The sequence below is a fragment of the Anolis carolinensis genome, chromosome 3 (genome assembly GCF_035594765.1).
Source record: "Anolis carolinensis isolate JA03-04 chromosome 3, rAnoCar3.1.pri, whole genome shotgun sequence".
In the NCBI taxonomy this organism is placed as follows: Eukaryota; Metazoa; Chordata; class Lepidosauria; order Squamata; family Dactyloidae; genus Anolis; species Anolis carolinensis.
The window spans coordinates 220,981,679-220,998,417 of NC_085843.1; the positions used below are offsets into that span (position 1 = coordinate 220,981,679).

At 39.8% G+C, this 16,739-nt stretch overlaps 1 protein-coding gene across 2 annotated transcripts in view; it reads left to right on the forward strand.

The window, feature by feature from the left end:
- Positions 1–12,709, forward strand: part of stox1 (storkhead box 1) — a 38,662-nt gene extending 25,953 nt beyond the window's left edge. For both annotated transcript variants that reach the window (XM_008115192.3, XM_008115194.3), the window contains exons 2-4: positions 116–268; positions 7,710–9,987; positions 12,313–12,709. In XM_008115192.3, the coding sequence (XP_008113399.1) occupies positions 116–268; positions 7,710–9,987; positions 12,313–12,472 (2,591 nt within the window). In that variant the 3' untranslated portion in view covers positions 12,473–12,709. The remainder of the gene's footprint in view (positions 1–115; positions 269–7,709; positions 9,988–12,312) is intronic.
- Positions 12,710–16,739: the final 4,030 nt, after the last annotated feature.

Sequence of the window (16,739 nt, forward strand, 5' to 3'; positions counted from 1 at the left end):
CCCAAGCTTTTGAGAGGGCAACTGAGGGGGGGGGGGGAGAGGGGAATCAACGTTTTCATATTCAGAGAGTGCTAATTTCATTTTTATTTTTGTATTTCCTCTCTATTCCATTTAGGTGATGTTTCTCCTGTGCATATGAATCCCATTTCGCAATCCCAGTTTGTGCCTTTGGAAGAAGTCTTGTGCTGTGCTATATCTGATATGAATGCAGCTCATATTACTGTTACACAGGACACTTTACTGGATCAGTTGGGGAAACATTATCCAGGTAATCTGTTAAATCACGGGCTGCTGACAGTTAATATAAACATTCAACTCAGAGGGTTTAGAGCTGCCAGAGTGGAAGAATGCATGGTATCTGGGAACTGGGAAACAATTTGAATTTCCTTTTTAAGTCAGTGCATGAAAAACCATAGAATCTAATTGTTTTAAATTACACTGCCCTGGAAATAAGGCTTTCTAGCAATTATCAATTTTTTAGAGGGAAAATAACTTTAGAAATCATAGAATAACTGTGATAATGTGGAAACACTGTGGTGAGAGGCACTGTAGTGAGGGCAAAATCTGTACTATTCTCCGTCTACTTCTGGAAGACCTGGCCCTCAGTGTCATCAGCATTTGTTGCTGTGCTGGATAAGCAATAGGTGAAGATGCAGTCCTATATGTATTACACACACATCATGCTCTACTCATGATACTGTCAGGGACTTTGCTGATTTACAAAGAAAGAGACTCCTCTCATCTCCAATTACAAATAAGCCCTTCACCCAGTTGGATCCATTATGAGAATGGCAAAGTAAATGTCTTTTCATGTAGTCTGATCAGGTCAAAAGAAGCCACGGGAGGTGCTCCATATGTGCAACATTCTGAGTCCACTTATGTACAAAGTGAACTTTTTCCTTCTGGTGTGACTGATTTTCCCTTTCTGTCTAGAACAAGGGTGAAAACTTGTTTTCTGCTAAGGGCCATTTGGATATGTAGAACATCAGTTACAGGCCACACATTGATTAATTAATTCATATATATGTGTGTGTGTGTGTGTGTGTGTGTGTGTAAATAAAATTTAAAAATTATAAAAATTATATATTAAAATCAGATGAAAGTTCCAAAGTCTGCACAGCATAGGCAGCTGCACGTGTGCATACATGCTTACTGGCTTTGGCTCAGTCAGCAAAAACAAAATTGGAAGAAATAGAATGCACCTGCGTGAGGAAAGGAAGCGACTTGGGTCTAAATAGTAAGGGGCACCCAGCCCACAGAAGAGTCGGCATGGCAGCTCGAAGGAGCAATAGGAGCTCGGTTAAGTGGGCAGATGGGCAGACATCCTTGCCCACACCAGGCCAGTGCAAATGATTTTTGCGGGCCTTATATGGCCCACAGGCCAGGCATTCCCCACACCCTGTTGGGAAAGTCATATCAAAATTGCTGTGGGAAGAAACAGGCCAAATTGTAGGGTAAATGCTTTTAAGGAGTTTAGGTATTTAATCTGATTTGTTTTTCATACTAATGTTTAATACTGATTTAATATTTGTATATTTTAAATTGTATTGTAATGTCCAAGCTGGGTTCAGAAAAGGCAGAGGAACGAGAGACCAAATTGCCAATATCTGCTGGATAATGGAGGAAGCCAGGGAGTTTCAGAAAAACATTTACTTCTGCTTTATTGACTATTCTAAAGCCTTCGACTGTGTGGATCATAATAAACTATGGCATGTGCTTGGTGGTATGGGGATACCAAGTCACCTTGTCTGTCTCCTGAGAAATCTGTATAAAGACCAAGTAGCCACAGTAAGAACAGACCACGGAACAACAGACTGGTTCAAGATTGGGAAAGGAGTACGGCAGGGCTGCATATTTTCACCCTACCTATTCTACTTGTACGCAGAACACATCATGCGATGTGCGGGGCTTGACGAATCCAAGGCTGGAGTTAAAATTTCTGGAAGAAACATTAACAACCTTAGGTATGCAGACGATACCACTCTGATGGCTGAAAGTGAGGAGGAGCTGAGGAGCCTTATCACCAAGGTAAAAGAAGAAAGTGCAAAAGCCAGGCTGCAGTTAAACATCAAGAAAACCAAGATCATGGCAACCAGACCGATTGACAACTGGCAAATAGAGGGAGAAAACGTGGAGGCAGTGACAGACTTTATATTTCTAGGCGCGAAGATCACTGCAGATGCAGACTGCAGCCAGGAAATCAGAAGACGTCTACTTCTTGGGAGGAGAGCAATGGCCAACCTTGACAAAATAGTGAAGAGCAGAGACATCACACTGGCAACGAAGGTCCGCATAGTGAAAGCAATGGTATTCCCCATAGTAACCTATGGATGCGAGAGCTGGACCATAAGGAAAGCTGAGTGAAGGAAGATAGACGCTTTTGAACTCTGGTGTTGGAGGAAAATCCTGAGAGTGCCTTGGATCGCAAGAAGATCCAACCAGTCCATCCTCCAGGAAATAATGCCCGACTGCTCACTGGAGGGAAGGATATTAGAGGCAAAGTGATGGCCACATCATGAGAAGACAGAAAAGGAAGAGAGGCCGACCAAGGGCGAGATGGATGGACGGTATCCTTGAAGTGACTGGCTTGACCTTGAAGGAACTGGGGGCGACAATGGCTGACAGGGAGCTCTGGCGTGGACTGGTCCATGAGGTCACGAAGAGTCGGAAACTACTGGACGAGCGAGACGACGACGATTGTAATGCTTTTAATGGTAGACACTTTGAGTCTCCTTATGGAGAGAAAAAAGTAGGATATAAATAAACATAATAAAAGACATAGCAAGTACAAATCTGTTATCCACTGGGACACAGAAGAAGAGGGAGCAAAAAAAGAAAAGCATAGTTCAAAAGCAGCACCCTGCCTTCCACTTCCTGCACTGCTGCCAGTTCAACAGTCAATCCCTGTACCAACCCTACAACTATAACAAAATAAGCAAAAAAGGACCCACACAAGTCATGGACAGGATTTCTGTGGAGCAGTGTTTCTCAAACTCTGCTCCTCCAGATGTTATGGACTTCAGCTCCCATAATTTCCAACAGCTGGTAAACTGTCTGGGACTTCTGGGAGCTGAAGTCTAAAACACCTGGAGGAACAAAGTGTGAGGAAAAACAGTTGTGGAGCAATGCAACACTACTGCCAACCTAGCCTCAAAAAGCGCAGAAAGCCATTTCCTTTGCAACTCTCATAATGCATCAAATTGAGAGAGTGGTCTTATTTGTAAATGGAAAGGAGAGGAGCCTCTTTCTTTGTAAATCAGCAAAGTCCTTGGCCAGAGGAGGGCAGCCAGGGCTTATAAAACCTCTTATAAAACCTTATAAAGCATCAGATCCGAGTTAGTATGTGGTCAGTATTTGGGTGGAAGACCAAGAGCTCCCAGACAGGATGTTCCCCACTCCTAGTCTAGAGTAGAGCTTCTTAAGCTGTGGATCAGAACCTCAAATGGGGTTACTGTATCTGTATGTTGGGAGTCACCTTTCCTTTCTTTCCCTCTCTTGCCCACGCCTCTCTGCCTTTCCTTCTCTCCCTCCTTCTTCTGTGTGCATATGTGTGTGTCTCCTTGCTTTCCCTTATTTTCTAAAAGTGTGCGTGCACATGTGTCCCTTCCCACTTGCCTGCCTGCCTCCCTCCCACCACCACACACACTTGTATCTTTCTTCTCTTCCCACTCCCACCCCTTCCTTCCATTCTTTATATACATGGGGTCGCAAGTCAAAAAAGGTTAAGATGTCCTGGTCCAGAGGAATCTTATGTTTTGATTGAAGTTCCTAATTGAGTTGGAGAAGGAGAAAGACAGAGAGACAGCAAAGCCAAAACAGAACCAAACAGAATTCCCTTCAATATACCATGTAGGGCTCTGTTTACATAATCCTTTCAAATTATTTTTTTGTATCTGCGAGAGGCTTCTGTAGTGTCTCAAGGACCATTTCTTCACATATGAGCCTAGCTGAGCTCTGAGGTCTTTGAGAAATATACTTCTCTCAATCCCACTACACAGAACCATGGAGTTGGAAGAAGCTTGTTGGGATATTGAGCCCAACCCTCTGCTTGATATTGGATCTCCAACTAAAGCATCCTCCAGCGGTAGCTGTCCATACTAATTTTTCCCTATGGTCTGGACCAGGGGTCCCCAAACTAAGGCCCGGGGGCCGGATGCGGCCCATCGAAGCCATCTATCCGGCCCCCACGGCACAAGGGCAGAAGGGGGTTGGGCTAAATGACCCAAGGGATCTCTTCCAACCCTCTTTATTATTATTATTATTATTATTATTATTATTATTATTATTATTATTATTGACATTGAGGCTGGGTGGCCATCTGTCAGGGGTGCTTTGCTTGTGCTTTTGGTGCACAAAGGCAGAAGGGGGTTGGACTCAATGGCCCAAGGGATCTCTTCCAACCCTCTTTATTATTATTATTATTATTATTATTATTATTATTATTATTATTGACATTGAGGCTGGGTGGCCATCTGTCAGGGGTGCTTTGCTTGTGCTTTCGGTGCACAAAGACAGAAGGGGAATGGACTCAATGGCCCAAAGGGTCTCTTTCAACTCTTTTTTATTGTTGTTGTTGTTATTATTATTATTGCTCAGTGGCCAACTATAGTCCGGCCCTCCAACGTTCCGAAGGATCGTGAACTGGCCCCCAGTTTAAAAAGTTTGGGGACCCCTGGTCTGGACTGTGCTGAAGACTTTTAACTGAAAAAGCTAGTTTTGAAAGGAAGCATACATTTGATGATTGGACGTCTAATATATATATAGACATTGCCATCCACTCAGTGTCACCATATCACAGTTGTCTTTCACCAGGATCCTTTTGTTAATTCCACTTGTTCCTGGATGCATGTATTTGTTCCTTTTTTTTTTTTGGCTGCAAACAGAGGCATATGACAGATTCTACACTTCATTTTACTGTTGTGAAAACTTATCCCCACAGTTTGGCAAAGCTTTCACTGCTTTACTAGGAATAGTGGAATAAATTATTTTGAGCAAGCTTTTTTTGAGCATGCTTTTTTAATCTAAACAATAATTTAGTAATTTGTTGTATAGAGATGACATTATATATAATTTCTGGAGCTGTGCATAGCCTGATAAGGCTTCTCAGCTTTATATCCAATAGCCTTTTTGTAAGGATTATTGAGATAATACCATATTTACTTGAATCTAACACTCACTTGTTTTGACTAAATTACATTGCCTAAATTGAGGTTCTCATTGCATTTGATGGCGTATTATACTCCAGTCAATATGGTAACTGCTCCACTGTCCTGCTCTCATCATGTGTATTTACTGCCCCCTACTGTCCAAATAGCAGTATGAAAGCCAGCATGATGTAGTGTTCTGAATGTTGAACAACAATCCTAGAAAATACTGTTTTTTTCAGTCCTTTCTTAGCTATGGAAATCCACTGGGCAATCTTTTGCAAGTGACACTCTGTCAACCTCAGAGGAAGGCAATGGCAAACCCAATTTAATACATCTTGCCAAGAAAACCCTATGATAGGGTTGGCATTCGTTGGAGTCAACTTGAAGGTGCATAAGAGCAACTGTCCCAATAAAACCAAGTTATTTTGCAATTAGCATTAAAAAGAGACAAGATTTTCCCTTCTATACCCCAGGAGTGAGTAACATCAGTACCTGGAGGTTTTTCACCATGCTTGTGGTTCTACAACTCCCTCAAAAAGTTCCAGCAGTGTAAAACCTTTGTTACAATGATTGTCCATTTTGACCCATTTCAACCTCTATCCCCAATTTAGGGTGATATAGGCCCAACAGTAACTTCCTTTTTATTAAAACAACCCCCATCACCACCTTAAAAGAGGCCAGGTTGTAAAAATGGGCCAAAGGGCAGTGCTATTTTAAAAATACATTTGAGGAACAGGCCCACAAAAACAGTTGGCAAGAGAATCTAGCTTGTAGACCATACTTTGTCCATCCTAGGTAGTCATGTTATTTCCAAGTTACTCTATTTTGTCTACCTACTTTTTCCATATCTCTACTCTCAAAAAGAGATAATTTGTCATCACTGAGCATGCTTAGTCACAAATGAGGGCTTTTTTAAAAAAAACTCATTTTTAAAAAGCTTTGAAAGTTCTTATATAACTTTCTAAGCCTGCTTTATAGTAAAGCAAACTAACAACACAAAGAAAAATTATTTTGGAACCTCTAGTCATCCATAGTGCCAAATATACAAAAAGGACCAATTTCCATAAATATAATGGAAAAAAGGAAGAAATAATGATCCGTTACTATATCTCTGTGAGTTTGACTTGAATTCCTTAGAGTTTTCTTAGGAAATGAATACCCAGAGGTGACTTTGCCAGTTTCTTCCTCTGAAATATTGCTACAACACTTATTATTCATTGGTGGTTTCCTATCCAAGTACTAACTAGGGCTGACCCTGCTTAGTTTTCAAGATTTGAAAGGATCTGAAGCCTTTAGCGTATTTAGGTTGCAATCTAGTACCGTGTTTCCCCAAAAATAAGACACTGTCTTATATTATTTTTTGGTCCTAAAGACACGCTAGGTCTTACTTTCGGGGGATGTCTTATTTTGCTCTCTTCTTCTCTACCGAGGAAGATGCCTGTGGTGTGAAGGAGAAGGAGCAAAAGGCGTGCGCCTTTCCCTCTTCTCTTTCGTCTATCTCGGCGAAAGAGAGAACTGTCATCACCAGAAAAGGTGAAGGAGGGCTCCTCCTTCTCCTTCCCGGGCGGCAAAGGGGGCTGTCACCGCCACCCGGGAAGGGGAAGTAGGGCTCCTCCTTTGCCTTCCCATCGCCGCCAGGGAAGGTGCACCTTCCCTTCGCCTTCTTCGGTTCCCTCTTCCTAGGTCTTACTTTCAGAGGGGTGTCTTATATTAGGCAATTCCCCCAAATCTCTACTAGGTCTTATTTTATGGGGATGTCTTATTTTCAGGGAAACACGGTATTTTACATAAAGGTTCTTGTATTTCATAGTATTTACAAATATTTTTGAAATTAAATACAGTATTTTATCCATTGTAAGACACCATCAATTGTAAAATGCACCCTAATTTTAGTATGGCACAGCTGGATTCTAAAATTATATCCACAACCTATTTATTTATTTACTAAATTTATATCCTGCCCTTCTCACCCCGAAGGCAACTCAATTGAAGATGTCTTCTGCTGTGATCAGAAAACCTGAATTTTTTCTGTGAAAAAATAAAATATACAATAATTTACAGTCTTATAATGAATCCTCACATAAGCTGCCCAGCACAGTCACTCTAGTCAGCCTAGTGGTAGGGCCAGGGGGCTCAATTATACCAGGTCTGAGGACTGAAGAAATTCCTGTGTTGACAAAACTTTTTTTGGTAATAAATGTGTGTGTGTTCATACAACCATCTCATTCTTCATTTTCTATGTTGTTTACTTCTGGTGATGGTCCAGTGGACACAGGCCCTCATTTGGAGCTTTTATTTAGAAGTTTTAAACTGCTGCCATGGATCTGGGCTGACCATTGACTACACACTCCTTCTTTCTATCTCGTTTCCCCATTTGTAAAAATATTAGCTTAGCAGGCCTTGGGAGCAAGTTCAATTGGACACAATGGGAATTATGTTATAATAATTTAGGCTTACCATATACATTTATTCTGAGACTCTAGAAGGCAAGGATTCTAAAATACTTTGCATGTTGAATGTATTACAGAAATAAATCATGACAGTCTAATATTTCTTTACTAGGAATTGCAGCTCCCACCCACGACATTCTATACAGTACGCTTGGAATGCTGATTAAAGAACGGAAGATATATCACACCGGGGAAGGCTACTTCATAGTGACCCCAAATACCTATTTCATCTCTCACAATTCCATGAAAGGCAACAAGAAGGCCCTGTTAGAAGACTGCTGCCCTCAAGAACCTTCTGTCACATACCTTGTAAGCATGGAGGCTCGAGAGACCGTGCAACATAATTTGCCTGTTACGTCTCACTGCAGATCCTGTCATTGTTTCTCTGAGCATACTGCAAGGAATGAACTGAGGTCTCAACAGCCAATGAGCCAGGAAACTAAGGAAAGGGTCCAAAAAGGATCTGTTGAACCCAGATTTACAGCTCAAAATTCAGCCTCTGATACACCTGGTGGCAACCATTCCTGCACAGCTGCTCACCCTGTCCAGTCAATGAAAGAAAAAGAGAAAGTGAAAAAGTTCAGTTTTAGCCTTTTCTGGCGCAGCAACTCTAAGAAAGAAAAATCTAAAAAAAACCACTCTTCGTTTTCTGCACAGTTTCCTCCTGAAGAATGGCCAGTCCGGGATGAAGATAATTTGGATAACATCCCACGTGATGTTGAACATGAAATTATCAAGCGTATTAATCCTGTATTGACAGTGAACAACTTAACTAAGCACACTGTTTTGATGCAGAAAATAGAGGAGCAGAAAAAATATGTCAGTAAAGGAACCTCTACGGAAATGTTGACGATGAAGCACAAACATCTTTCCAGACGAGGCACACGGAAAAAGCAAAGTAAAGCTGCAAAGCATCACAGGAAAAACCAATCCAACAAAGAAAAACAAAATGGCATGACACAGAAAGACTTTAAAACTGATGAAGTAACAACAGCAAATGTCCAAATAGATAACGCTGTTGAACTTCCATTCTCCTGTATTACAATGGAAGCTTGCAATAAACAGTTATCTAGAAATTCAACAGAAATCAACCCCCATTTCATATACAAAAAAGAAATTGATAACCCATTTCAAAATATTCCTTATAGAAGGAGTAAGTCAACAAAAGAACACAAAAGGCAAAAAAATGGTTCTTTAAAGCCCAGAACATCTAGATTGGAAAGTTTTCAAAGAAATGTGAATTCCTCAAGAGTTAGGGATTCTAAAACCAAACAGTCATTCACAGTCAAATGTGATGTTAATTATGAAAAGAAGAAAAAACTGCATTACTCACTAGACCAGGGTTCAGAACAAGATGGCAAAAACAGATATTTGAGGGAGAGTGCAACCTGCAAACATGGAGGAGTGAACCCAAAAAGTGTGGCACAAATCCAGGTAGCTTCTCACACTTACACTGCACCCATGGATGAAGGAGCAGAAAAGACATGCTCACAAAATTCCAGTCAAACTCATCTATGTGATCAACCTGGTGCATATGGTTTACAAGATCAACATTTTGATCACTTACAAAATGCCTGTTTCCCCAGCGATACAGATGACGTGCACCCATTTGAACAATCTGAAGATATTGTTGCTCATAGAGAAGGGAATGATTTAAAGAATGAACTGAAATCTGATGACATGAGCAAATGGCTGGAGTCCATTAACCAACAATATAAGGGATTAACTTATGATGTGGAAACTGCATGCCAAAAAGTTAACACTGGTGATGTTGGCTGCAGTTCTTTATATCACAGTGATGAACACGAGCAACATACGGAATTGTCCAAGTTACAATCCAGCCAACTCCCATTTAGTTCTTTAAATAAAGGAATATGGGACAACATAGAACAGGAATTGGGTATTGAAGAATACAGAACTGGAATGGACAAGGTTAATATGTCTGAGCATGATGAAAATGAATTTAACAATCTTCCTAGATCAAAGGGTATCTTAAAGGAATATCTGAGCTTAACTCTTGACGGACAAAGTTGTATTTGCCAACAAATACCTCCCTTTGCTTTCAAAAAGAATGAAGAAAGAGATAAAGCTTATGATTATGGACAGATGTCTGGTATTGTTGAACCTCGTGTGTTTGACTTCTACGATGTCCATGAGGCAGAGACCAGAATTTGGCAGAAATCATTGAATGAGATAGGTGGGAAATTAGCATCTCTGACGCTGCCACTGAAAGGCTGGGAAATTAAGTCAAAGTCTTCGGGAAAGGAACGATCATTTGACGACACTAATGATGATGGAGTTCTTGATCAGAGGGTGCAGCATAAGCAAAACCACTTGGAAGGGATTGGAAACCACAGCATAACAGGAGATAGTGGAATAGATTCTCCCAGGTAAAAAAAGTCATCTGTAACACTTTTGCATGTCTTTTATATGTCTTTCAAAAAAAGTTTGGTAGGAAGTATGTGGCTCTGCAGATGTTGTTGGTCTGCAACTTCCACCAGTCCTTGCCAACATAACAACTGCTGAGGAGTGATGTGAGAGTCCCACAAACATTTAGGGGGCACAAATCTTTACTTGATATAGGGCTCTCATGAATGTCCTTTTGTTCTTGTAAGATTAGGAATGCAGTTCCATAAAGAAACATTGCATCTTCTTTCTCTTATTAATTTAATGATTGGTGGTGGTGGTGGGGGGGGTGTACTTGAATAATAGTCCCATAATTATTGATTTTGCAAAGCGGACAGAAATTATAGTCAGAACTACAAAAATGCACTAGGTAATAAAAATTCCTGTCTCTTGAATTACTCATCAATGAGTGATTCTTCCAGTGATATCAAAATTTCTATGTAAGTTCATCTGAGGATTTGGTGTAGAGTGTTGTGAGTATCTATAGCTCTATTTATCACCATCAGGCCTAGGTGAGGCTGTATAGATGTTGAATCCGAACTTAGTAGTGGTCTGGATGAGAACAAAGAAGTGAAAGATGTGGTTGGCTTGAGGGGCCAGTAAATCCTGGTTTTAGAATACAGTCGGGGTTATTCTTTTCCTGAAGGTGTAAGTATATATTCTGGGTATGTTTTGGAACCTAACATTGCCTCCTGAGGCTTAGAGCACCTTTTGGTAAGGCGCTAATTGACAGCGGGCAAACTTGATGCAAGCTTACCCATTGCGTAGCTGTGACAACTGTGGTATATATTTAAACTATGCCAAAAGTTTATATCAGGGGTCCCCAAACTTTTTAAACAGGGGGCCAGTTCACAGTCCCTCAGACTGTTGGAGGGCCGGACTATAGTCGAAAAAAAAAAAAACTATAAACAAATTCTTATGCACACTGCACATCTCTTATTTTGAAGCAAAAAGAAACAAATGGGAACAAATACAGCCTCAATGTTAATCATAATCATAATAAAAATAATAAAGAAGGTTGGAAGAGACCCCTTGAGCCATTTAGTCCAACCCCCCCTCTACCTTTGTGCACCAAAAGCACAAAGCACCCCTGACAGATGGCCACGCAGCCTCAATGTTGTTTGTTGTTGTTGTTGTTGTTGTTATTATTATTATTATTATTATTATACTTCACACTTGGGAAGTGTTCAACTTGTGATTTTGTGTTACGAAATCCAGCATATATATCCTTTTTGCTGTGTTATACTGTGTCTTTGTGTCAATAATAATAAAAATAATAATATGCTTTGAATGCGATTTCCTGCTTCTTGGCAGGGGGTTGGACTGGATGGCCCATGAGGTCTCTTCCAACTCTACTATTCTATGATTCTATGATTCTAATAAAGAAGACTGGAAGAGACCCCTTGGGCATTTTAGTCCAACCCCCTTCTGCCTTTGTGCACCAAAATCACTGGCAAAGCACGCCTTAATAATTAATTATTAATTAAATAACAATTAAAATACCATTATAAACAAGCAAAGCTTTGGAAGGCGTGCACCAGGCGAAGGAGGAGGTGGGAAAGGGGCACGCCTTTCCCTCCTCCCTCGCGCCTTCCTCAGTAGAGGAGGGAGCCACCGCTGCGGGGGCCGGAAAAATGGCTTTGATGTGGCCCCCGGGCCTTAGTTTGGGGACCCCTGGTTTATATAATATAGACCATAATTTGAGTTCTCCAAGCCAAGGCTGACTTTAAAAGGTTTTTTTTGCAAGTCATTTCTGGCGTGAGAGAATTGGCTGTCTGCAAGGACGTTACCCAGGGGACTCTTGGATGTTTTGATATTTTACCCTCCTTGTGGGAGGCTTCTCTCATGCACCCACATGGAGCTGGAGCTGATAGAGGGAGCTTGTTCTTGCTCCCCCCGGGTTAGATTTGAACCAGCAATCTTCAGGTCAGCAACCCTTCAAGCCAGCAGTCCTGCCGGCACAAGGGTTTAACCCACTGCGCCACCGGGGACTCCTACTTTAAAAGATAGGACAGGTCTATTGAATAACTGCTTCTCTTTAGAAAACATAGTCTTTACATATTAAAGGGTCTTATGTTTACCTTGTACTGTATCAGATTTTGCTGGCACTGCTTAATAATCTTCATATTTGTCACCCTTAAAGTGAACAAAATTATAGCTTTCATATTATTATTTACCTGTTATAAAATTATTTTGTTGTCATTATTAATCCAGTCAATATCTCTTTTGAATGTTTTTTTGTCTGTAGGTGAAAAATCAGTAGTTATGAATATATTGAATCTTTTGTTTTGCAAAATAATTCTTTCTAGAACTCAAAGTATGGCATTGGCTAGTTCTGCCATCTTGGATGGACTGAAGAAAAGAAGAAGCTTTCTCCTGAATATGGAAGGCTTAGAGAAGACTATACAGAATGGAAAGACTCTTACTTGCAGTTCCTTGCTTCAGTTGACTCCAGTTATGAATGTTTAATTTTTTTCCTATCACATTTTTTTTGTAAATATGTCAGTGTATTTACTGTAAATGTCATAAGCTATCAAATATGTTAAAGTAGATTAAGGTAACTATAGTCCCCTTTTACTATGTATGGAAGCTTTTTAATAAACCTTTGCCTGTGTCTTTTTATAACCATATTTTCTTTGTTATAATACTTATACAGGAAAACAATGGAATAAAGTTGCAGTATGTTATATTTGCTTTTAGTGGACACACAGGAATCCAAGATGTTTTGCTTTATTTAGATTGGAGTATATTAGTCTAAGACAGTGATCTTAAGGGTGTTCTGCAGACACACCCCAAATCTGGAGTCAGTGGGGTTTTTTTCAAGCTGCACATTGATCTTATTACCCCTAAGTATCCATACACTAAAGAAACATTAAAATTGCTTCCTCATTCCCAATCTTTGCCCCAAATGTCAGGACCCTTTCCTATCCGATTTTTGTGGCCAACAATGATGGCGCCTCCTAAATGCCCTCAAGATTATTCTGCAATTTGGGAATATTTTGTCACTTTTATCTCTACTGGGCACCAAGTTTAGCCTCTCCTGCCATCACAAACACCGTGTCTGAACCCAATCGTTATATATAGGGCAAAAACATAAGAGATGAAAAAACACAAGACTATATTAACAGAAGTTGAATAAAGGAAACAGATTAATTAATCACAGGCCTGCAATAACAAAACCAATTTTCAACTATGTGGTTGTTTTTAATGTATTTTGGGGTACTGAATTTGAAAAACACCACAAAAATGTCATTGCACATGTTTCTTTCACAAATTTTGTTACTAATTTCAGCACTAATTTCATTCAATCACGTCTTAACACAAAAATGTCAAAGGTGGTTGTTTAAAAAACCATATGTGATGGAACAAATCTGAGGTCATTTTTGGATCTAGAATATTTCATTCTCTTAAAACAGCTCTCAGACTTTAAACCCCCCACTCATTAATTCCTAACTCTGACTAATCTTAATATTTACTCATTCGCCCCACACGAATTTATCATACTCCCAACTATCCAGCATCATTTGTTAGCCTTATCTAGCACCTTAAATTATTATCTCTCTCATACAACACATACAAAACCAAAATGTTATTGTTGTGTGTCTTCAAGTAGTTTCTGATTTATGGCAACCCTATAAAAAGCAGCTTATCCAGGATGTAAAGCTGTGTTTAGACTTGGGGTGTGCAGTTGCTTTGCAAGACAAAACATAAAAGTATCCCCCCATTATATATCATTTCTCAATTTATCAGACTTGTTTAGAAAAGCCTGTATTATACATGTATTCCAAAGGTGTTGGCTTCAAAACCCTTATATGAGGATGTATGAGAGAACATCTAAATCCTGTACTTTGTTCACCTTGTTCATACTGAAAATATCAAGCACCCTGTTATTTGCCATCAAGTTGGTTTTGATTTACAGTATGTAAATGAATGAGAGACCTCTGAGATAAAGTGGCTTCCTTTACCGAATCAATCCATATGTAATGGAGTCTTCCTACTGCTTTCCAAACCTTATTGCAGCCATCTTCAAACTGTGGCCCAGAATTCTTGATTATTAAACAAGCTGGCTAGGCCTTTTGAGAATTGGAGGCCCAAACAGCTTTTTTTTAAATGAACACCAAGCCACTTCTGATAGAAGTGTGCATGTTCCCCTTTCTTGTCAAAGTTGCAAGGGGCAAAAAATGGGCCCATTCACACAACACAGTTACAGCAGTACAGTAGAGTCTCACTTATCCAACGTAAATGGGCCGACAGAACGTTGGATAAGTGAATATGTTGGATAATAAGGAGAGATTAAGGAAAAGCCTATTAAACATTAAATTAGATTATGATTTTACAAATTAAGCACCAGAACATCATGTTATACAACAAATTTGACAGAAAAAGTAGTTCAATATGCAGTAATGCTATGTAGTAATTACTGTATTTATGAATTTGGCACCAAAATATCACGATGTATTGAAAACATTGACTACAAAAATGCGTTGGATAATCCAGAACGTTGGATAAGCGAGTGTTGGATAAGTGAGACTCTACTGTATTCTTGTTCACTTCCTGTTTTTTTAAAAAACTGGGACTGAAATGGCATAGCATGGTGACAATACCCTCCATAACTCAGAGGACCTTTGGAGGTAATTTTTTTGGGGGGTGAATTGTCCTCTGGGACTACAAAAATGACCCTGGAACCATGTATAACTGTAACACTACAATTCCACTTCTTCAACTGCCATGGCTGTATCCTGTTGAATTTTGAAACTTGGGTGAAGCACTAAGGACCCATCTTTGCTTACCAATTAATGCAGTTTAAAACCAATACTGAAGAAAGTGGTTTCGCTTTGCAGGTGATTACATAAATCCTGGAACCATGTTATGAAATTGTAGTTTCTTAAGCTCTTTAGCCTTCTCTGCCAAAGAGAGGTAGTGCCTCACCAAACTACAGATCCATGATCCCAGAGCAAAATTGAGCCATGGCAGTTGAGGTGTTAGTGACTGTAGGCAGTCCCCAAGTTACAAATAAGATAGGTTGGCCAATTGAAACATTCACACGCCTTAGACAAGAGTTCTTTCTCCCACCCAGACTTGCCAACCCGGACACAGCATATTATTTAAGAACACAGAAATGCTAGACAACTCTGACAACCATCATGTCAGACTACACAGAGAAGCCACTGAAATCCACAAGCATGTGGACTATTTCAACAGAAAGGAGGAAATCATGAAAATGAACAAAATCTGTCTACCAGTATTTTAAAAACTCTAAAACCAGGACACTAAATAAACAACAACACTCAGAAGAACAGGGGAATTCCAGGCATGGAACATTCAGGGCCAGCTAATACCTCCCAACAAAGGATTCCCCCAGGCAGGAAGCAGCCAGGCTTTGAAGCTGCAAAGCTATTCAATGCTAATCAGGGTGGCCAATTGCAACACTTGCCTCAAACTGACAAGAGTTCTTTCTCCCAACCTGGACATATATAAACCCCACTTGTCTAGTTTCCAACAGCCCTCTAACTTCTGAGGATGCCTGCCATAGATGTGGGAAAACGTCAGGAAAGAATGCTTCTGGAACATGGACATACAGCCCGGAAAACTCATAGCAACCCAGTGATTCTGGCCATGAAAGCCTTTGACAACACAAAAAAATTAAAATATCAAAATATACAATAATAGAACAGTATTTCAGACATGACTGGACTTAACGTCAGGGGAAAACCTTTACCTAACCTATTTAGTATATTAGTACAGTAGAGTCTCGCTTATCCAACGTAAACGGGCCGGCAGAACGTTGGATAAGCGAATATGTTGGATAATAAAGAGAGATTAAGGAAAAGCCTATTAAACATCAAATTAGGTTATGCTTTTACAAATTAAGCACCAAAACATCATGTTATACCAAAAATTTAACAGAAAAAGTAGTTCAATACACAGTAATGCTATGTAGTAATTACTGTATTTATGAATTTAGCACCAAAATATCATGATGTATTGAAAACATTGACTACAAAAATGCGTTGGATAATCCAGAATGTTGGATAAGCGAGTGTTGGATAAGTGAGACTCCACTGTATTACGATATTACAGTATTATATATTATATCGTATTATCAATATTATCTATATATATAAAAATATAATGTGCGTTTTACTATGGAGTAAACAACAAAACCACTGAACCAAATCACACCAAATTTGGCCACAAAAGACATAGTCATCCAAAATATGTCTTTCAAACAAAAGAACCTAGAAAAATAAAGTCCAAATTAGAGGAAGAGGAAGAACTATTGTTTCCCCCTAGCTGCCAGTTAGAAGGGTAGACACCACCCACTTCGTCTCCTAGCAACCCACTCAGCCCAGGGGACAGGCAGAGTTAGGCCTCACTTAGGCCTCTTTCACACTGCCTATAAAATAAAGATTATCTGATTTGAACTGGATTATACGGCAGTGTAGACTCAAGGCCCTTCCACACAGCTATATAACCCAGAATGCCAAGGCAGGATAATCCACAGTATCTGCTTTGAACCGGATTATCTTGAGTCCACACTGCCATATAACCCAGTTCAGTGTGGAGTTATGCAGCTGTGTAGAAGGGGCCTCATATAATCCAGTTCTAAGCAGATAATATAAGATTGTAAATATAATATCTAAAATTACTGTGGTATAATAATACAGAACAATATAATCTCTAAAATCAGGACAGTAAATAAAGAGCAACACTGCAAAAAGGGGAATTCCAGAAA